The sequence below is a fragment of the Coturnix japonica genome, chromosome 8, assembly GCF_001577835.2.
Source record: "Coturnix japonica isolate 7356 chromosome 8, Coturnix japonica 2.1, whole genome shotgun sequence".
Taxonomy (NCBI): domain Eukaryota; kingdom Metazoa; phylum Chordata; class Aves; order Galliformes; family Phasianidae; genus Coturnix; species Coturnix japonica.
In genome coordinates, this window is record NC_029523.1 from 25,065,619 (window position 1) to 25,084,871 (window position 19,253).

General features: G+C 48.0%; 1 protein-coding gene across 2 annotated transcripts; it reads left to right on the forward strand.

The window, feature by feature from the left end:
• Positions 1–46: 46 nt before the first annotated feature.
• Positions 47–19,045, forward strand: PGM1 (phosphoglucomutase 1). 2 transcript variants are annotated; one of them, XM_015870753.1, is made up of 11 exons: positions 47–434; positions 9,882–10,044; positions 10,415–10,561; positions 11,269–11,394; positions 11,633–11,823; positions 12,231–12,385; positions 12,960–13,075; positions 15,736–15,871; positions 17,244–17,427; positions 17,729–17,863; positions 18,360–19,045. In XM_015870753.1, exons 1-11 carry the CDS (start codon positions 189–191, stop codon positions 18,447–18,449), a joined length of 1,689 nt encoding a protein of 562 aa, XP_015726239.1. In that variant the 5' UTR covers positions 47–188; the 3' UTR covers positions 18,450–19,045. The 2 variants fall into 2 exon arrangements, with proteins under 2 accessions (XP_015726239.1, XP_015726238.1); XM_015870752.1 differs by lacking the exon at positions 47–434 and adding an exon at positions 7,087–7,434.
• The last annotated feature ends 208 nt before the right edge of the window (positions 19,046–19,253 follow it).

Below are 19,253 nucleotides of genomic sequence, written 5' to 3' on the forward strand. Positions count from 1 at the left end.
CTGCAGCTTCAGCCGTTCTCTCCCTGCCGAGACCCCAAGTCCCTTCGCCGTCGGTGCCGTGACATCCCGGTCCCCGCTGCGCCTTTAAGGGGCGGGCGGCGCTGAGCCGCGCGGGGCGGGGAGCGAGCGGGGCCGGCTCCCCCCGCACCCGCTGCCGCCGCGCCCGGAACTCGCAGCCCGGGCCGGCCATGGTGCACATCGAGACGGTGAAAACCAAGGCGTACGCCGACCAGAAGCCCGGCACCAGCGGGCTGCGCAAACGAGTCACCGTTTTCCAAAACAATGCCCACTACGCCGAGAACTTCATCCAGAGCATCCTGGCCACCGTGCCCCCGGCAGAGCGGCAGGAGGCCACGCTGGTGGTGGGGGGCGACGGCCGCTTCTATATGAAGGACGCCATCCAGATCATCGTCCGCATCGCCGCTGCCAACGGGGTACGCGGGGCTGGGGCGGCTCGCGGCGTGGCCTCGGGCCGGTGGGGCAGGAAATGCCGGTGACAGCATTACCTGCGGCTTCGTGACCCTTTAATGACAGGCCGGGGGGGACGGCTTGAACAGATCAGATGTGGGGAGCGAGTTATTGGCTCAGAGGGCGGTGAGGCTCCAGCACTGCTGCACAGAGCTGTGGGTGCCCCATCCCTGGATGTGCCTGAGGCTCTGGATGGGCCCTGGGCAGCCAGAGCTGGTGGGGGCACCCAGCCCACAGCAGGGGGCACTGGGTGGGCTTTAAGTTCCCCTCCAGATGTGCTGGGTGGGCAGCAGGGTGCCCTCTCAGTGCTGCTGAGACCAAAGCTGCATCGTGTCACTCATCGCAGCACTTGGTCAGCCCGGGGCTAGCCCAGCAGGGACAGCTGGGGTGGAGACCAAGGCCTTTCCTACCCCTTGGCCTTTAACAAGTGGAGAATGCCCTCCTCTTCTGGGCCACCTGGCCCCTGCTTGTCAGCAGTGGGCTCCCCTCAAAGCCTCAAGGCTTCCCAGGGCAAGCAGAAGATGCTGAGTGGTTAGGGGCAGGTGTTAGGGTGGAACCTGTTACCTGCTTCAATTTTCCAGCAATAATCAGATTATTAGGCTGAAGAAGAAGAAAACAAAATATGAGATCACTGCTTCCTTATGGCACAAAGAAGCAGATAACTGCCTTTTTGGACCATATAGAAATTTGCTTTCGGTGATGCATGGTGACTGGTCAGTGTTAGGTGTGTGTCCCATATCCCTGAGCACCAGCCTTGCCAGCTGCACCTGTGAGTGATGGTTCCTACAACCTTTCCTGTTGGGAAAGGCACAGCCACAGTTTATTTATTTATTCTAAGGAGAGTTGGAGCTGAAACATGCAGCCTGACAGCACCTTGGATGCCTGTGAATAAGCTGACTGGGAGGTTTGTTCGCTGGGACAAAGCCTTGGTTTGTGTAGGCTCTCACCCTGGTGGGCTGTGGCAGCCTTCCAGGCAGTTCTGTGCCTCAGTCCCTGCAGTAAGAAAGGGGTTGAAGGTGCACCGGGCTGGAACTGAGAGCTGTTTGCTCAGAGCTCTCCACTCACATCGTGCTGGTGCTCACGTATGTGCAGCATGGCAGCACTGAGCTCAGCACAGCAGGTCCTGAGGCCTGCTGGCTGGTGGGCATTTGCCTTGTGGTGTTATGACCAAATTGATTCAGAGTGCTAGGAGATAATTGGCTCTGAAGTGAGAAAAGCCTGGAAAGGCAAGATGGGAAAGAGGAAGGAGAGAGAGAAGAGTCGATGAATGAGTTAAGAACCAAGATGCTGATGTATGGAGTGGGAAATTTTACTTGACAATCATTAATTTATAAAGCAAGCAAGTAGCTGTGGCCCTGAGACAGGATGTTAGGCTTTTTTCAAGCAAAAATGGATAGGATGAGAAGTGATGGCCTCACACTGTGCCAAGGGAGAGTCGGATTGGGTGGTAGGAGAAATCTCTTCTCCAAAGAGTGCTCAGCACTTAGTAAAACACGAATGTTGCATTGCCAGACTTAAGAATGGCAGAACCAATAGGTCCCAAGAAATGCGGTGGATGGGGAGTTTCTTTATTAAATGAAAAATGCCCGTTTTTAATAAGTTTCTGTGTATTTGCTATCCTATTTTGGAAGAACTGGGGGATACTTGTTGCTTCCTGGTGTCTCTCTAATTAGGAATGCTGGTTCCCTGATAGCTGCTGCAGTGCAGTTGAGTACATGCCTACGAATATCCTGTTTCATCAGAATAAATGTGAAGTAACTGGAGGTCAGCCACCCTTCCAAGAGAATGGTGAGCCATTCTGTGTAAGAAACCCAGAGTTCTCAGGAACCTGCTGCCCCCTGTGTGCAGTGTGTGCTTTCCTGCACAGCAGTAGCTCAGCCTTCTCTCTGGGTCTGGGGGGGCTCTGATGCCAGCAGCCAGGTCTCAGTGCAAAGCTCAGGCATCTTGTATTGAGAAATAGTAAGCCATGGTGAGAAAATGCCACAGGTTGCTGTGCTGCACTGCTTCATCTGCAGGGAGTAAAGAAATAATAAAGATAAATCTGGGCTCACTGTCCTTTCTAATGGCTTTTCTTCTTGCTTGTGATCACCAGGCTGTGTTGTATGGGGATACATGTACTTGTCTCAGCAGCCAACCCACCACTTGTGCCAAAGCAAGTGCTGGACAACAATATTTTTGGTCCTAGGGGAGAAAGAGGTGATGGCATTAGTACTTTAAGTGGATTTAAGATCTTGTGGAGTGGTCCTTCAGGTGCCACAGGAGAAACTCAAGGACTGCAGTTTATGGTTGTTAGTTTCAAAGTAAAGGGTAAGGATGCTGAAGAGAGTTTGAGTTTTGTTTCATTCTGGAACAGTTAGCATTCACCTAAGTGCTGGTGTTGGAATAGCAACGGCTCAGTTTGCACTTCTGTGGTTAAGAAGTGTTTATCCTATTTATAAAGTTGCATTTATAAAAGTAAACTAACACAGGCACTGTTGGTTTTGCCATCCTCAGTTGGCATCCGGCGTAGCCTCCTGCTTTGTTTTGGTCTGTTGTGCCAGGTTTCCTTTGTGTTATTCCCACTTAGTAATTCCAACTCCTTAATTACATGAATAAAGCTTAAAACCTCTCTTTGTCATCACCTGTCAGAACAGAACTGTGGCCGTACTGCGGCTTTAAGTCAAAGGTGTGCACAAGTTGCAGAACTGAGGCTGTAAATCTCAGATCGTACCCAGCAGCAGGATGGTTCACCAGTGTTGTCACCTGCCACTTAATGAGTTTATTGTGCCCAGTTCCTTTGCAAAGAGAGACAGGCGCTGCGAAGTGTCCACTTACAACACATTGCTCGAAGGTACTTTACATGCCGAGCAGTGCTTTGCATAATAAACTCTACCCTGGATTTGTTTCACTGCTGCAGGATAAGCAATGCTGTACTAGAAATACTGCTTGCTACCCTGCAAAGTTTGGTTTCCTGGCTTAGCTGCTATTAAGCTTTTTCCCCACTCAGTTATTCCAGGGAAACCAAATGTTTGAATTCTGTTGCACTGCTCAGCACCTCGTTATTTGCTTAATTTGGTAGTTCTGCTTCATTTTCTTTGTGTTCTGTTGCAGTTCCCTTTCTGACGCTGCAGCCCCCATCTCACTCTCACTTGTTTCTCCTACCTGGATTTTAAGTTGGAGGCTATTAAGGCAGTGATGAGACTGTCTGAGCTCAGTGCCTTTTTGGAATATTAAACTCTAGAATAATAACTCCAGAAACTCCAGCTGGAGGCAAGAAGTAGGGTGCTTTGAGTTAACCTTTGCAAATCCTGCAGACAGAGAGTTGAAATCCATACTAACAGGGGCTTAACAGTAATCTCCTGGGACAATGGCCATAAGCAGCCACCTTGGCTCTGCCTGTGCTGGTAAGGATCCTACAGTCTGATGCTTTTGTCCTGGTAAAGTTTGGGGTAGGTGAGCTGAACTTATGGTTGAGCTGCACCAGGATCAAGAAATACATTTGATGGGTTTGTGTTCTTTTGTCGTGGTTCTCTCTGAACTAATCAGTGGAGTGATTAATGCTTCAAATGATGAACTGAAGTGTGTCATAGAAATAAGCCGAATTGTCCTAAGAAGGGGAAAAGCTAAAGGGGTGGAAGGAATCAAGATGTGGATGCTATCTGGGTGTTTACAGCCATAGTGCAAGATGCTGGTGATGTATGAAGCATCACCTCTGCAGAACTGGGGATAAGAGTAGGCCACAAAGACTGTTGGCTGTGTCCTGCAATTGTCCATAAAAGCAAACACCATTCTGACATTCTCGGATAGTGTTGCTGTAAGTGAAACCCAGCAAAATAAGTCTTACAGGAACATGGTGCCTGTTGTGGGGTGGCACCCCATCCCACGGATGGGAAGTGTGCTGTTGTTTGCAGCAGGGGAAGGGCAGCCTGTGGCCATGGGCGGGTGTGGGCACACTCCAGGGAGCTGACCTTTGGATGGAAGGTTTCTCAATCGTGATTGTTGCTGTGTGCTCCTATTGTGGCAAAGGGGATCAGCCCCTACCTGTGTGGCAAACCTGGAGACTTCTGTGGGATATAGCTCCATCCCTGGCCCTGCTTCTTTCCTTGGTGTCTGCTTTCTGCCACCCACCTGGCTTCTCTCCTGGTCCTCATTGGGGTGCAGTGTAATTACGGAACAACGCAGGAAGGGGGCAGGAAAGAGTTCGGTAAATGTCATTTCTGTCCTAAAGGAAAACCATGAAATAACTATAAAACATCCCTTTTGGCTTTTGTACAGTGTGCGTGTCTCCTCCTCCCTCTCTCTTTTTCTTTATTGAATGTCACAGACAAGACTGAGTGGGATGAGAGAAGGTATTGTCACAGCTCATGTGGGGATAGGGGATGGGGCAACACCAAGTCCAGGGAGGAATTGTGTGCTTCAGTGTTGTACTGAAATTCAGGTTCTCTCAAAATAGCCTTGTTTGTCTTTTTATCATTAACCAAAGTCAACAGTTAGTTCATAGCTTTGTCTCTGCTCTTGCATGCCTAAAGTGAATGGGAACCTACGTGAGCAGATGGCTCTGCTCTGGCAGGTTGGCTGTTTGGAGTGGAAATATGGAATTAGAGACCTACAAAGTGTGACCACAAGGGAAAACTGAGGAAATTGGGAAATTGGGATTATTTCCTGTAGGAAAGAGAGGATACTGTGCGCCTCTGTGTTAAAGGATTATTTTAATGTGCAAGGAAAGTGTCAGAAGGAGGATTATGGAGGTTTGTTGTCTGACAGCTCAGGAGGACTTAAGCTGCAGGGAGAGAGGTGTAGGACAGGCTGCAGGAAGATGCTTCTGACCGCTCTGGCACCACACCTGGAGACAGAGATTTCAAGAACAGGCTGCAGGAGCTTTCTGGAGGGTGCCTGGGGGATGTTTGATCCCACAGCAGCTTTGGGGAGGGATCAGAGGACCTGCTGAATTCCTTTCCATCCTGTAAGTGATTGCAGATGTCTGAGCAAAGACTCAGGTGATGAATTGAATGAGCCATCCCCTCCCCAGGGCTGAAGTCTACCTCTGTCCTGGCTGGCCCATTGCTGGTGTTGCAGTTTGTCCCAAATAATGATGCAGGTGTTGAAGGAAAGCTCTGGGATTGGGTGGATGCCCCAAAGACAAGCTCCACGGGTATGTCACTGTCATCCCTGTGCTTTGCATGTACTGCCTTACAGCTGGATTATGTATTTTGTTTGAAATAATGTATTTATTTTTGTGAATCTTAGTATGGCACCAGTGACTATCACCTTTGTCCCTATGCTGAGTTTGGTTCCTCTGCTCCATACGTGCAAACTTCATTAGCTCCTCATCCAGCCAATGTGTGGGCAAAGAATTTGGCTGGAGGGAAGTGCTCGCAGGCTTTTCCCTGCCAGGGAGGCTCTTTCTGGGAGCTGGGCTTTGTTTTCTGTGCCGCTAGAGGGAAACCTCAGCCTTTGCATGGAAATGGAGGCACTGCAGCTGCAGGATGCTGGAACAGCACAAAGACATACGTGTAATATGCACATGGGTTGTTGCCGGCTGCGTGGTTCGGGCAGTTGTGCTGTTGGAGTTAAAGTGAAGATTATCGTAGGAGGGTCTTGTTCCCCCTTGGAAGAAAATCTGTCAGTGTTTGGAGCAAAGCAGTCAGGAAGCAGTTCTGTGGGAGCCCTCCCAAAAGCGTCACAGTTCAGCTGTGTACACTACTCCTTTTCTACTCCTCTGCTTAAGAATGGGACAGAATGAGTCATTAGGAAGCGTATGGTCCTTGGTTATCCAGAAATATGTGTGAATTCTGCCAGCAGCTCAGGCAGAGGACGCTGAGTATCATTAAAGGGGAGAACATTTGAGGCTGAGGGAGATGATGCCTCATAATAACTTGTTGTATTTGGGTCTCTGCTGGGCATAGGATTTTCCAGAATTAATGGCTTAGTCGTAAGCTGTGTTCCAGTTTGAAAGTTTGGGTTTTTTTTCTGATAACTTCTATCATGCATAGTGCCCAGGGTAGGACTCGTGTGGGTGTTCAGTTGTAAGCAGTGCTTTAGCAATGTTTTAGCTGTTCATGGATTTCTCCTAGTTAAGCAGAGGCTGACTGGTTGTGCACTGCAGACCATGTCCTGTTATTTAGGGGTGGCTGGCGCCGGGGCGGTCAGGGTGTCAGAGTGGGACTCGTGTAAGCAAAGTGTGGGTAACAGATCCATTGCTTTCCATTTTAAGAGTGACCTTTAGCTCGCTGGAGGCTGCAAAATGCTGCCGTGCCCGCGGGAGGCTTTTCCTTCAGGGCCACGCAGATCTGCTGGGCTGGCAAAAATGCTGGGCAGCGCATCCGTGTGTGTGAGCGGCTGCTGAGCTGACGGAGCAACAGGAGGACGGACAGTGCCGGCAGAGATAGCACAGAATGGCGAGCGGCTGTACCTGCAGGGAGCAGAAGGTGGAGAAGGAGGCAGAAATCACCTTTTGCTGAGTGCTGGGAGGGCAGCGTGGGCTCCTGTGTTCTCCATGACATTGATCCTCCACTGCAAGTGCGGAGCAACATCTTCAGTTACAGGAGCCGTGTTCAGTTCGACGTACAAGGAGCTATTTTTGGGCGCTCCGCAGCTTTGCTGAGCTCCTGTCCCGTAGGTGTGCCATTGCTGGTGGCAAGACTGATACATTTAAAAAATATATATATTATTTTTCTTTTGTATTTAATCATAGTTTACTTCTTAAATGCATTTATTTGAAAAAAGAACATGGAAGCTGCTCCTCTGCCTCTGCTGACCGTGCCAACAGCTCCCTACAGCGATCAGAAACCAGGAACCAGCGGGTTACGGAGGAAGACCTATTGTTTCGAATCCAAATTGAACTATTTGCAGAACTTTATCCAGAGTATATTTTTTTCCATAGACCTAAGAGATCGACAAGGATCATCTATGGTAGTTGGAGGTGATGGAAGGTACCTTAATAAGGCTGCAGTGGAACTGATAGTCCAAATGGCTGCTGCCAACGGGGTTGGTAAATGCTAGATGACTAAATTCCTATGGTTGTATAGCGGATAAATGCAGAAAACCAAAACAAATCAGTCAGTGGGAGATTGAATTTCCCCATAGATTTTATTCAGCTGCTAACAGATACCAGTCTGATTTTCCATCAAAATGCTATTACTGAAATTACTATTTAATTATTGTTTAAAGAAAGTTAGTGGTGAGTGGAAACCTGTACAATGATCTCTGGTTGTGTGGGAAGCAGAAGAGCCAGGGCTGTTTGCAGCAGGTCATGGCTGAAGCACCACAGTTCTCTTGGGCTCTGGGGTTGTATCTGTGTTTCCTGTTGCTTTTGAAGAAGAAAAGGCTTTGCTGTCTGTTCTGCATTTTAACGCAGAGCAAAACTTTACACTAAGAGATCTGGGTTATGGGAATGTGTTTGACAGAAAAGCTTATCCGATCACAACGGGGTGATTTGTAATGAGCAACCGAATCAGAGGAGAGAGATAGATGTTTTCTAAATTAACATGTTTTCCAGCTGGAAAAGAAAAATCCTTTGGCATTGCAAATGAATGTGTTCCTCTTAAATCAAAGAGCTGGAAAATAGGCACAAAGCAAGAGCAAGGCCTGCTGCCTGGGCTTCTCCACATCAGGACGGGTTTCCTGCTGGTGAAGATGAGATTAAGCTGATCTGCATCAGCTGAGACTTCTCTGCTGCATTTCTTTCCAGTATTGCGTCCCATACCTGGCTGAAAATTAATTTTGCTGTTGAGTTTGGTGTTTTTTGTTACTTATTTCTGTGTAGTCTGGCTAAAGCCTGGGGCTTTGTTAATCAGTTTTGCACTAACCTTGCTCTTTAGAGGAGGAGAGATGAGTCTGAGGATGTGTTTGACTATAAAAAGCCAGGAGGGAAGGCATGCATGTTGTGTTTTGGAACTGCAAAAGTGTGTTGGCGTGTGCCAGAGGCAGGTGCTGTCAGCTCCGCAGATGCAGGATCAGCAGGATTGCTGAGTAGCACTGGGCACACTTACTGTGCCAGGGGAGCACGATGCACGTTGTCTGCTTTAAATGCCAGTTATGGGGTTAAAGAAGTGTCCAAGGTTATTTGCCAGCTTAACATGAAGGGCACTTGGGAAGGTCTGTGTTCAGGGCTATACTGCACAGTTTGGGCTGTTTGGAGCTTTATGACCAGCATCCTTGGCCTGGAAAACTTGCCTTGGTGTGGAAGTATGGTGGCCCTGCCAGGCAGGGGGGTCGGAACTTTCATGATCCTTGAGGTCCCTTCCAACCTAGGTCATTCTGTGATTCTGTGAAAACATGGTTTTGGTGTGAAGAACACCAGAAGCATCAGTCTGTGTTACTGGGGTGTGGAGGGGACCCATCCGAGGTCCTTGATGAAACAAGGCATGAAACACAGAGAAAGCCAAACCCATATAGATCAGGCTGCTACACATTTGATGTTTGGCATAATGCATCCTGTGATCTAGATGGTTGGGTACTATAAGGGCAGCGATACTCTGACCAACTGGTAGGAGGGCACTTGCACTGGGTTTCTAAGCTGCTGTTTCAGGTCTGCCCATGGCTTGCTGGAGACATGGATGTCTCAGCTCCAAGCTTGCCTGGCAGCCATGGTGTGCAGTAACCAAAGGGCAGCACAGGAGCTTAGTGCCCTGCATTGCCACTGGCAGGCATGGCAGCCATCCCACAGAGCCAGCTTAGCACCACAAGGGGCCTCCAGGCTGGGCAGGCTGGCTTTTGTCTTCTGGTCGCTCTTGCCTTTGAATGAAATTCCTCCTCTTTTCTCAGCTGTATTCAAAGTCTAATCTCCTTGGCTGATGGAGAGTGGTCTGGTGTATTTTTAAATCTCTATCACCTCATTTGGGGGCTATGGAAAGGGGCATGTTCTCCCAGAAAAACATTTATCTTCTGTTTTACTACATGAACCCCAGCAACTGGATCCTGATTACCTTGTGCTGCTTAGCACATTGGTCTGGATTTAATCTCAGTGATATTACCGCATTTATGGCAGGGAGGTGCGTTACCCGCTGAGAGTGAGAGAATCTGCATGTGGTCCCGTGGGAGCAGTGATGATGATCGACTTTTGTTTTGCTTTGGCTTCTCTCAGTCCTATTGTGTCTTTTGAAAGCAATGTTCGAGACCACAGGCAAAGGTTTTTTTGCTTTGTGTAGATGCCTCTGGAAAGCTCTGCTCTTTGGTGCAGGCTGCCATTTCCAGCCTTCATAAGCAAAAATGCTAAAAAGGCACAACAGAGCAGGGTCGGATGGTGACCTTCAAGTTATATAGCAGAGAGCTTGCAGCCTCCGAGGTTCAGACTGTTTGCTTCAGGACCTCTGTCATCCAGGTGCAACTGGCAAGGCTCTGCTTTACCTGTTGTTGGTGTTGGGTTGTTTGGTGCTTTGGCTGTATTCAGAATTTGAGTCTCAAAGTAGTTTGTTCTGCCCTTTAATTTTCAGATTGGCCGCTTGGTCATTGGGCAGAACGGCATTCTCTCCACCCCAGCAGTGTCCTGCATCATCAGGAAAATCAAAGCCATCGGCGGCATCATTCTGACGGCCAGCCACAACCCTGGTGGGCCCAATGGAGATTTTGGGATTAAATTCAATACAGCCAATGGAGGTAAAGTTGCTTAGATGATTCTTGTTTGCTTCGTTTCTGCTCGACTCGCCTTGTGTTGGCAACAAAGAACCCAATGTAATTGTTTTAACATCACAGATGTTCAGTGAGTGGCCCGAGCAGTGGGTTTCCCCAAACATGGAATTAGTGTGGTTGAAGTTGGCAGGAACCTCTAGGTCCATCTGGTCCAACCCCTGCTCCAGCAGCAGAACCCAGAGCATCTTCCTTGAGACCACATCCAGAGTGATCGATTTGCTCACTGATATTCCTCTCTCTTACTGAGGCACTCCCAGGCCTTCTGATGTACCTCTGCAGAGCTCTTCTCTCACACTCTGTTTCTTTCTTCTCTCCCCTCACCCATTATACCTTGTAGGTCCTGCTCCAGAAGGGATCACGGACAAAATTTTCCAAATTAGCAAAAAAATTGAAGAGTATGCGATCTGCCCAGATCTCAAGGTGGACCTGAGTACCATTGGAAAACAGCAGTTTGATTTGGAGAACAAATTTAAACCCTTTACAGGTACATATCTGCTCTTCCCCTTGGGAAGTTTCCTTTTAGGTGAAGCTGGCATGTGCCTCTGCAGGACAAGGACGCTAAGTGCTTTGAAGGGCACATGGTCTGACCTTCCCTTCTCACCTGCTGAATAATCCAAGCAAGAATATCTGTTCTGGTCATGGTGGATTTATTTATTTTATTTTTTGACTTTATCTCACCTTGTCTAGATATTTTAATTATATTGTTTCTGTTCATGTGGCCCATTAGTTGCAAAGATGCAACTTTTTAGGGCTATCACATGCACAATTCATGCCGACTTTGGTGGAGGTTGAAAGTCTGTTTTTATATGTATTTTTGTTTCCTCTAATCCCACTCTACACATAACTGGAGTGGAATGGAAACTTCTCAAAGGGTATCTGGGGAGCTGAGGCTGTGGCTGGAGTCTGTGACTAGCAGGGAACTGAGGAAGATGTTTGTCTTCAGGATTTTGCTGGTCTGTTTGGTCTGTAATCCCATTAGCAGTGGCAGCCCATAACCAAATGTTTCTTAATACAGGAATATCATCATCATCTTTATGAAATGATTCTATGGGATGTTTAAAGGCTCTGTGCTGAGCCCTGGCCCTTTGCACTGAGGACTGTCAGCACAGTGGCTCATGTACCAAAACTGCTTTTCTGCAGACAGTTCAGGTTGTCAGAGGTAGTTTCTACTTTTCTTTTTTTCTTCTCCAGTGGAAATTGTGGACTCTGTAGAAGCTTATGCCAATATGCTGAGGAGCATCTTTGACTTCAATGCATTAAAGGAACTGCTCTCGGGGAAAAACCACCTCAAGATTCGCATCGATGCAATGCATGGAGGTACGGGTGGGCTGGGCTTTGCTGCTCTGTAGGGTTTCGCCTCCTACGTCCCAGAGGAGGTTTTTCCTCACTTTTTTGTTACTGGTGTTTGAGAGCAGTAAGTCCTGTTGTGCTGCTCGATTGCTGTGAATAAGACGTGCAGTTTGTCTTCGTGTCATTCTAATATCTCAGTGTATGAGGTGTAAGTTCTTCTTTACCCTGTGCTTGATTTCATCCTTCCCACATTTTCCTATGGCAGTTGTGGGCCCTTATGTGAAGAAGATCCTGTGTGAGGAGCTGGGAGCACCAGCAAACTCTGCGGTGAACTGCACCCCACTGGAGGACTTTGGTGGCCACCATCCTGACCCCAACCTGACCTATGCTGCTGATCTGGTCCAGACCATGAAGACAGGAGAGTACGACTTTGGAGCTGCCTTTGATGGAGATGGGGTAAATGGGCCGCTCTGTGTTCATCTTTTTGCCCCCTGTTGGGGAAGGGAGGACGTTGGCTGAGGAGGATGGAAGTGAAGGTTTTTTTCTCCTCTCCCTTCTGTAACTGCAGATAGATGGGAACCACTTGATGCAGTTCACAACTGCTGGCAGTAGTTGACTACTGTGTAAATAATGGAGTCCAAACTGTATTTAAATGGCTTTAAAGGTTATGAAAAACCAGCAGGATGTTGAAATACTGTAGAGGTGTTGCGATTTAACTTTTTCCAAACGCTGTATTTAGTGCAGTACAGTAAAAAATCCGTGTCCGTGGGTTTATAAGCTGTGCCAGCAAAATGGCACAATTTCTGCATTGCAGCCACTTTGCACAAAGCTGGGACGTGAGCTATTTCTCTTGTCTTCATTAGGACCGCAACATGATTCTTGGGAAGCACGGCTTCTTTGTGAACCCCTCTGACTCCGTCGCTGTCATTGCTGCCAACATTTTCAGTATCCCTTACTTCCAGCAGACCGGGGTCCGTGGCTTTGCCCGCAGCATGCCCACCAGCGGGGCCCTCGACAGGTAGCACCTACGTCTGTGCACAGTGACCACAAGGCAGCAACTGGCCTTTTTCTGTGTCTGACACGTGTCCTCAGTGGGGAGCGTGGGCTGCCCCATGGGCAAAGCGCTTCTGGCTGCTGTGGGTTGAGTTCTGGGGTCACTGAAGTTTAATGCATTAAATCCTGTTTGAGAACTTGGTAGGGCTGGGTTCTGCACTTGGCTCTCTTCTCTATGGATAAACCCCAAGGAAATATATCCCCCCCATACTTTGTGCTTTTAAATTTTAATTTTAATGTGTTACTGATAATTCATTTACAAAATGCTTTGACATCTACAGTAGCAAATCAGTTTAGAAGAGCTTTATATGTATATCTATCTTTAGATGTTCTTCCCAACTATCTCCCCGAAGGTAACACCAGGATGAAATGCAGCATTGCTGTACAAAGAGCAGCTCTTAATAATAAAGCAGAGACATGATCTGCTTTTAGTGTTACCCCACAGGAGATGTGTGGTAACGTCTGGGGCTCCTGCTGCAGTGTTTGACATGGGTGCACTGAGCCCAGCTGTGTGTGACGTAGCCTTCTTGCCTTCGAAGGGTGGCCCACGCGACAAAGATTGCTTTGTATGAGACTCCTACTGGCTGGAAGTTCTTTGGAAACTTGATGGATGCAAACAAACTGTCTCTGTGTGGAGAGGAAAGTTTTGGTACTGGTAAGTAGGTGTTCCTGATCTTGCTAATGGAGGCACGATTCCTCTTCGTAGTTCTTTACTGTGCTGGCTTATTTGGGGTTTATCTTTCACGTGAGGTTAATGCTTCTAAAATCATATAACAAAAAAGCTTGCAAGAATCTCTGCTGAAAGCCTACACAATGCTCAGAGTTCTGTCAGGCAAAAGCTCCTTCTCTTTCCAGAAGGCATAAAGAGATATGCAGGAAGTCTAAGGGCCTCTTTACTAGCCTGGTCATTGAGTCTTTGGGGATTAAGTGCAGCGTTAAATGTATTTTTCAACTCTTGGTGGCCAGGAAAACCTTCTAAATGTTTTCATTTCTGGAAAGAAATATGGTTTGGAGTATGCAGTTTTATTAGGGAAGGTTTCAGGTCACTATTAAATCTCCGAGCTTAATAGGGCCCTCATTTTCCTGTTCTAAAAACAAGGTATGATTTATAAAGTTTAAATTAACACTTGCCTTTGAACAGTCAAAGCAAGTTATTGGGTTACTGAGAAACAAAGCGGACATCTTAAGGAATTCACCAGGGGTGCACGTGTGATGCACGGCTGTTATTTGTGCGGGCTCCACGCCGTGCCTGAAACGTGGCCACGGTTTGTCTTGCCTGGTTTGTCCTTGAGATCTTGTTGTTCTGTTGTGTGAAGTCCTCAGGACAGTGGGGCAGCCAGAGGTGCGGGCCTTGGGGGGGATCTAAGTGGGATGATTGGGGTCAAACCTTGCATGTTTCCATCCCACCGCCTCATATTTTAGCCTGCTCTTAGGTGTTTCGTGGAGCAGGACTGGCTTCAAATCCTCAAATACCAGATATAGTGCTTTGTGGATCTCGGTCACAAGATGTTACCACCTCAGCTTTTTGGTAGCTGAGGACATGGCACTGCAGACTGGCTGGAGGCTGCTGGCCATGAGGCTGAAGAAGTCACCAGGACAAAACTTTGCAATCAAATGCTATTCTAATCAACAGAATTAGGCCCCAGTGTGGAACAAAAGGGGAGTTTTGGATAACATGGTATCTTTGTAAAGATATCTTGAGGGTAAATGTGAGCATAGAAAGATTTTGGAGTTTAGCCCCGAATGGTTTCAGCATGCGTTAAGTTTATGTTGCAGCCTTTAGCTGATGAGAGTGGCTCAGCATTTAGAAAATACAAACAACAGCAGCAAATGATTCATGGAGCTGCTGATAGGAGCTGGGCTCTAACGAGCAGCTCTCTGAAATTGCTTCCATCTTCTGTCGCATGTGCCATGAGCTCATGGTTTCTCTCCAGCCCATGGTTGGTAGGCGACTACATCGCCAATAAAAGTGACTGAAACCACTTGCAATGGGGCTGAGAGGGAGGTTGGGTGTTTTGGCTGTGCTGCATCACACCTGGGCTGCATCTTGGGGTGGCTTTTGGGGGAATACTGTGAAGGAGCTGGGGCAGCCTGTGCTGGGCTCCCTGCAATGCAGAGGGCGTTTGCCTGTCTGGGAAAGGCCCTTTAAAGAATGAATTGGGATGAGGGAGGTTGTTCGATAGCAACTTAATGAGGAGTTGTTTGGAGTCTGACAGTGTGAGTGCTGAATGGGAGCAAGGTGAAAGAGCAGCCAAAGAGACCCAGTAAAAATTGAAACAAACTGCGACCCGGCGGGACCAGAGTCCAGCAGCAATTAGAGTAATGCGACGTGACAGAATTCCTGCTTGCTTTCTGGGGTGTTTTATTCCAGCAATAAGTTGATACATCACATGGGACTCCTGTTTATTTAGCATTCCTCTCCATCACCTCTGTGCAGCTCTCAGCTGTGCAGGGCTGTGAGGATAATTTACCACCGCATCCACAATGTGGGGTTTGTGTCTCGCACCGCATGGCCCCAGCTGATTCTTTGGGGGGTGAAATGGTGGCTCTGGCCAACTCTCTCCATTGGCAGGTGTGCCCCGGCTCCTTGGGGTTTTGGTAATACTAACCTGGATGTTTTCCAGAGCCCAAAGGATAAAACCCAGAAGCTGTGCATTGAGCCCAGCACTGAGCTAACCAGGCAGGAAGGTGTAGGCTGGATTGGGTGTGCTCTGGCTGCTCTTGGATCCCACACTGAACTCTGGTGTTTGGGGCTGGGTTGAATTGATCTTCCTGTGTGAATGAAGTCCTCACGCTGCTGCCCATGTGTTTGCCATGTTCCCCAGCACCCTGCAGTCTTGGAGCCGTTAGGGTTTGGCTTCCTTAGCGAGGGCTGGCATTTCTCTTGGTGCTCAGCCAGTGTCTGCACCATCAGGGTATACTGATTTGACAGACAACGAGTGACAGCTGCTCAGAGATGCTGATGGTAGTTCTCGAGCTGCTCCTTTGCATTTGCCTATTTATTTATTTATTTATTTCAATGACCTTTTTAGTGCACATTCCCCATTGCTTCCTTGGGAACAGAATGAAGGATCTGTGAGTAATGAGTGTGTCTTAAAGGGAACTGAGTGTTTTATTTGGGCTATAGCTGAAAGCAGATGATATCTTGAACTGCTTTAACAACCCACAAGCATCCAGCTTGTGAAATGCCTTCCATTTGTGGAGCTGTACTACTGCCAGCTTGGTGGAGGAGCGGAGGTGAAGCAGAGCTGTGCTCAGGCTCTGGCCTGGCAGGAGGAGGACGATGTGACATGTCTGTGCTGTGACTCTCTGCAGGCTCTGACCACATCCGTGAGAAGGATGGGCTCTGGGCTGTCCTGGCCTGGCTGTCCATCCTGGCTGCCCGCAAGCAGAGCGTGGAGGACATCATGAAGGATCACTGGCAGAAGTATGGCAGGAACTTCTTCACCAGGTGAGGAAGTGCTCCGGGCACCTCGTCCTTCTGTCCGCCCTGTGGCCGACCAAGGATGAGCCCTTGTGGAGGAGCTCAGTAACCTGAGCATCAGCAGCACCAGCCTTGCTACCACAGCAGTTTCTGCCTTGTTGCACTTGCTCTTTCTGTGGAGTTTCAGTGGTTTGAGGCTCCCTGTCTGGTTTGTGCAGCTTCTCTGGGTCCAATAAACCTGTGGGTATTCACCTTAACCTTTCATGGCGTCCAGTTTAGAATTTGTTACTCTGAATACAATTTATTCAGTATCAAACTCTGTGAAGGTTGTGCAATTCTTATATCCAATAGGTAAGCTTTTTTGTTTTTTATTTAATAGAGATCTTTTCTTGCAAGAATTTTTCCTGCTTTTAGAACAGTCTGCTTCTTTAGTTTACATCATACAAATCGGTTTGTAATATCTTGAGTGATGGCTTTGCCTCACTGAATGGGCACCCAGCTCCTGGGCAGCTTTTTACCTGGTTGGATTTCTTTCCAGTTCCAAAATACTCTTTAATTTACTCTACTATAGACACAGGAGATGAAAAAGCAGAACTGACCTGCACTGAGCAGAAGAGGGGGATGCTACCTGCAGTGAGAGCAGGAGGTAGAAATCTTTCACTTTGGCAGACCTCTGTGAAATTTCTGTTTCCAATTGCCAAATGTAAGAACCTGCCTTTTCCTTTTTATTATTTCCATCCTACAAAGCCAGCATACATCTAAGGCATTTAAAGCTACGGAAAAAATGCCAAAATCTAGTATAAAAAGGTAGTCTTCAAGCACCAGAGGTATGTCTGCATAGCAGGCTGGGTGCAGTGGCAGGCCACTAACAAGCCTGTGCATGCTCTGTCTGGCTAGGTGTGCAAATCACACTGGCAATCGGAGTACCAGGTCTCAGGTCCTCGTCTGTGCATGTGCTGGAGTGGCTGCTCTTTCTGCTTCTCTTACTTACGTTAGCTAGATCAGAGCTGGCACTGACTGTTATCATATGCTGCAATCACACCTTTGCTTTGCTGTGGGGACACACTGAGGTGCTCAGGCAGAACTGTTATCAATCAAGAGGAGCCTGTTGAGATCCTATCAGAGGAATTGGGATAAATGCTTTACAGCCAGTGTTGCTGGAATCTGGTCCTCCATCTACCTCAGTCTTAGATGTATCTGAGATAGGTTGCTGTGTATCCCACAGATTAGTGCTGCACCCACATACCGCTGCGTATATCCTCTCCTTACTTCTGGTCCTTGTCTCCAGTATGAGTAGAAAACATGGGGCTGATCATATCGTTATTAAACAAGGACATAGCAGAACACTGCTGCTAATTACAGACCTTCCTAATCTTTGTTTTTATGGGGACTGTTGTAGATACGACTATGAGGAGGTGGATGCAGATGCAGCTGGTAAAATGATGAAGGATTTGGAGACTGTGATGTTTGACCGCTCCTTTGTGGGGAAGCAGTTATCAGCTGGTGACAAAGTCTACACTGTTGAGAAAGCCGATAACTTTGAGTACAACGATCCCGTGGATGGAAGCGTCTCCAGAAACCAGGTGGGCACAGTGCTGCTGGGGCTGGCCACGGCCTCTGAGTGCTGAATATTGGGCATCTTCGTCCATTGCATCTGCCCTTTCTATGAAGCCAAGGGGTGCATTTGACCCTTGGAAAGGGTTTTTCTCTCCGGTGTTGGCCAATGGGATCTTGGCCTTTGTGATGGGAGTGGCTGCCTTGGAGGGGATGCTAAGAGAGGGAAGAGCTGGAGGCTGCTTGGATCAGGGCTGGGCTGGGTGCCACGGGCACTGCCTGTGTACCCAGAGAGCGTGTGGCTGAGCAGCTCTGCTTCTCCCTCCCCAGGGCCTGCGGCTCATCTTCTCCGATGGCTCTCGTATCATCTTCCGGCTGAGTGGCACCGGCAGCGCTGGAGCGACTGTGCGGCTCTACATCGACAGCTATGAGAAGGATGCTAAGAAGATCCATGAAGACCCGCAGGTAGGTGTTACATCTGAGTCATGGCATCGCTGGCTCACAGCCTTACTAAAAGCACGGATCTTTACTTAGTACTGCTTTGCTTAAAGCCACGTGCTGGGTGTTTTGGAAGCAAAGGCTTTGATATCTTCAATCCCCTTAAAAAAGCTCTGTGTGGATCAAGCATTACTTATTCAGAATCTCTCACAGCTGCTTTTGCACTCGCACATTAGTTTTCCTGTTTACATTACATCTGTGGCTGATTCTGGGTGTGGAAAGACACTTTCCAACCTGAACTGACCTTCTGGGCAAAACCTTGCTTCACTCGGGATAAGCTCATTTCTGTGCATCACCTAATACTGAAAGAATCCTCATTTTCTGTCCCCCAGCAAACAGAACTCTTTGTGCACGGCTTGCAGTTTTTGGCACAGGCATAAAAAATGTGGGTGGTGGAGGCGATGCGCACAGGCTGCGTGCGGTGCTCTGCCCCCCATCCTGAGCCGTCTCTCCCCTCTTGCAGGTCATGCTGGCTCCTCTCATTTCTATTGCACTGAAACTCTCACAGCTCCATGAAAGAACCGGCCGCACCGGTCCCACTGTTATAACATAAAGGCTCATCCTGGCACCAAGGGAAGGAAGCCAGCCCGTCGCCTCTTTTATTGTCGGGTCTGTTGCTATAAAAGGAATATTAATTTTATCTGTGTATTTAAGAACACTGCCCGCTACAGATAGACAATAAAAACCAGCTCCTGTCAACACTGTGTGTGCACATTGCTGTGCTGCTTTTCTGCGTCACACAGCACTGCTGGCACGTTGGTATGGTGCTCGTTAGCGCAGCCTTTTGGGTTAGCATATGTAATTCTTTTTTCCTCTGCTTAAACAAAAGGCTCTAGAAATAACAAAGATCCCAACTCCCCGAATATCTGATGAATGTAGTCTCTATTTTGGACACTTTCCTGGAAAAGAAGCGCACTTTGCCCTTGTTAATGTGTTGTCTCTAAAATCTGCTGTCTCTCAATCAGCAATAGACGTGCATTAACACCGAGTGTTTTTCACTCGTGGATTTTTTCCCTTTCAAAACGAGTTCTGTACATTGCTCTCTATTTGCCTTGCTATCTGTATAAGAAAAAAAACCCACAACACACCCTCCCCCAAGAAATAAGCACTAACAGTCATTGCAGGATATTAAAGTGGTATGAGCTACAATTACTGTTCAGTGTTCTTTTATTTTCTTGCACCGTGATGGGCTCCTTTTGAAGACCAAAAGACTGTTTTGATGAGGTTGTTTGGTTGAATAGCTAGATCCTTGTGATGATCAACAGCTTCATGCATTAACGCACAGAGTCTTTTCCAAGGGCACGGAGAAGGGTGACTTTGAAAACAGCTGTAGCTGCTGAGTGCCAGTGCAGCTCCC

What these genes read in the sequence shown, in the direction of transcription:
- PGM1 (XM_015870752.1), top strand. Translation starts at nt 7,177, where the DNA reads ATGGAAGCTGCTCCTCTGCCTCTGCTGACCGTGCCAACAGCTCCCTAC. An exon ending in AGAGGAAAGTTTTGGTACTG is followed by an intron (nt 13,076 to 15,735) that starts GTAAGTAGGTGT and finishes GACTCTCTGCAG; the next exon opens with GCTCTGACCACATCCGTGAG. An exon ending in GGCAGGAACTTCTTCACCAG is followed by an intron (nt 15,872 to 17,243) that starts GTGAGGAAGTGC and finishes GGACTGTTGTAG; the next exon opens with ATACGACTATGAGGAGGTGG.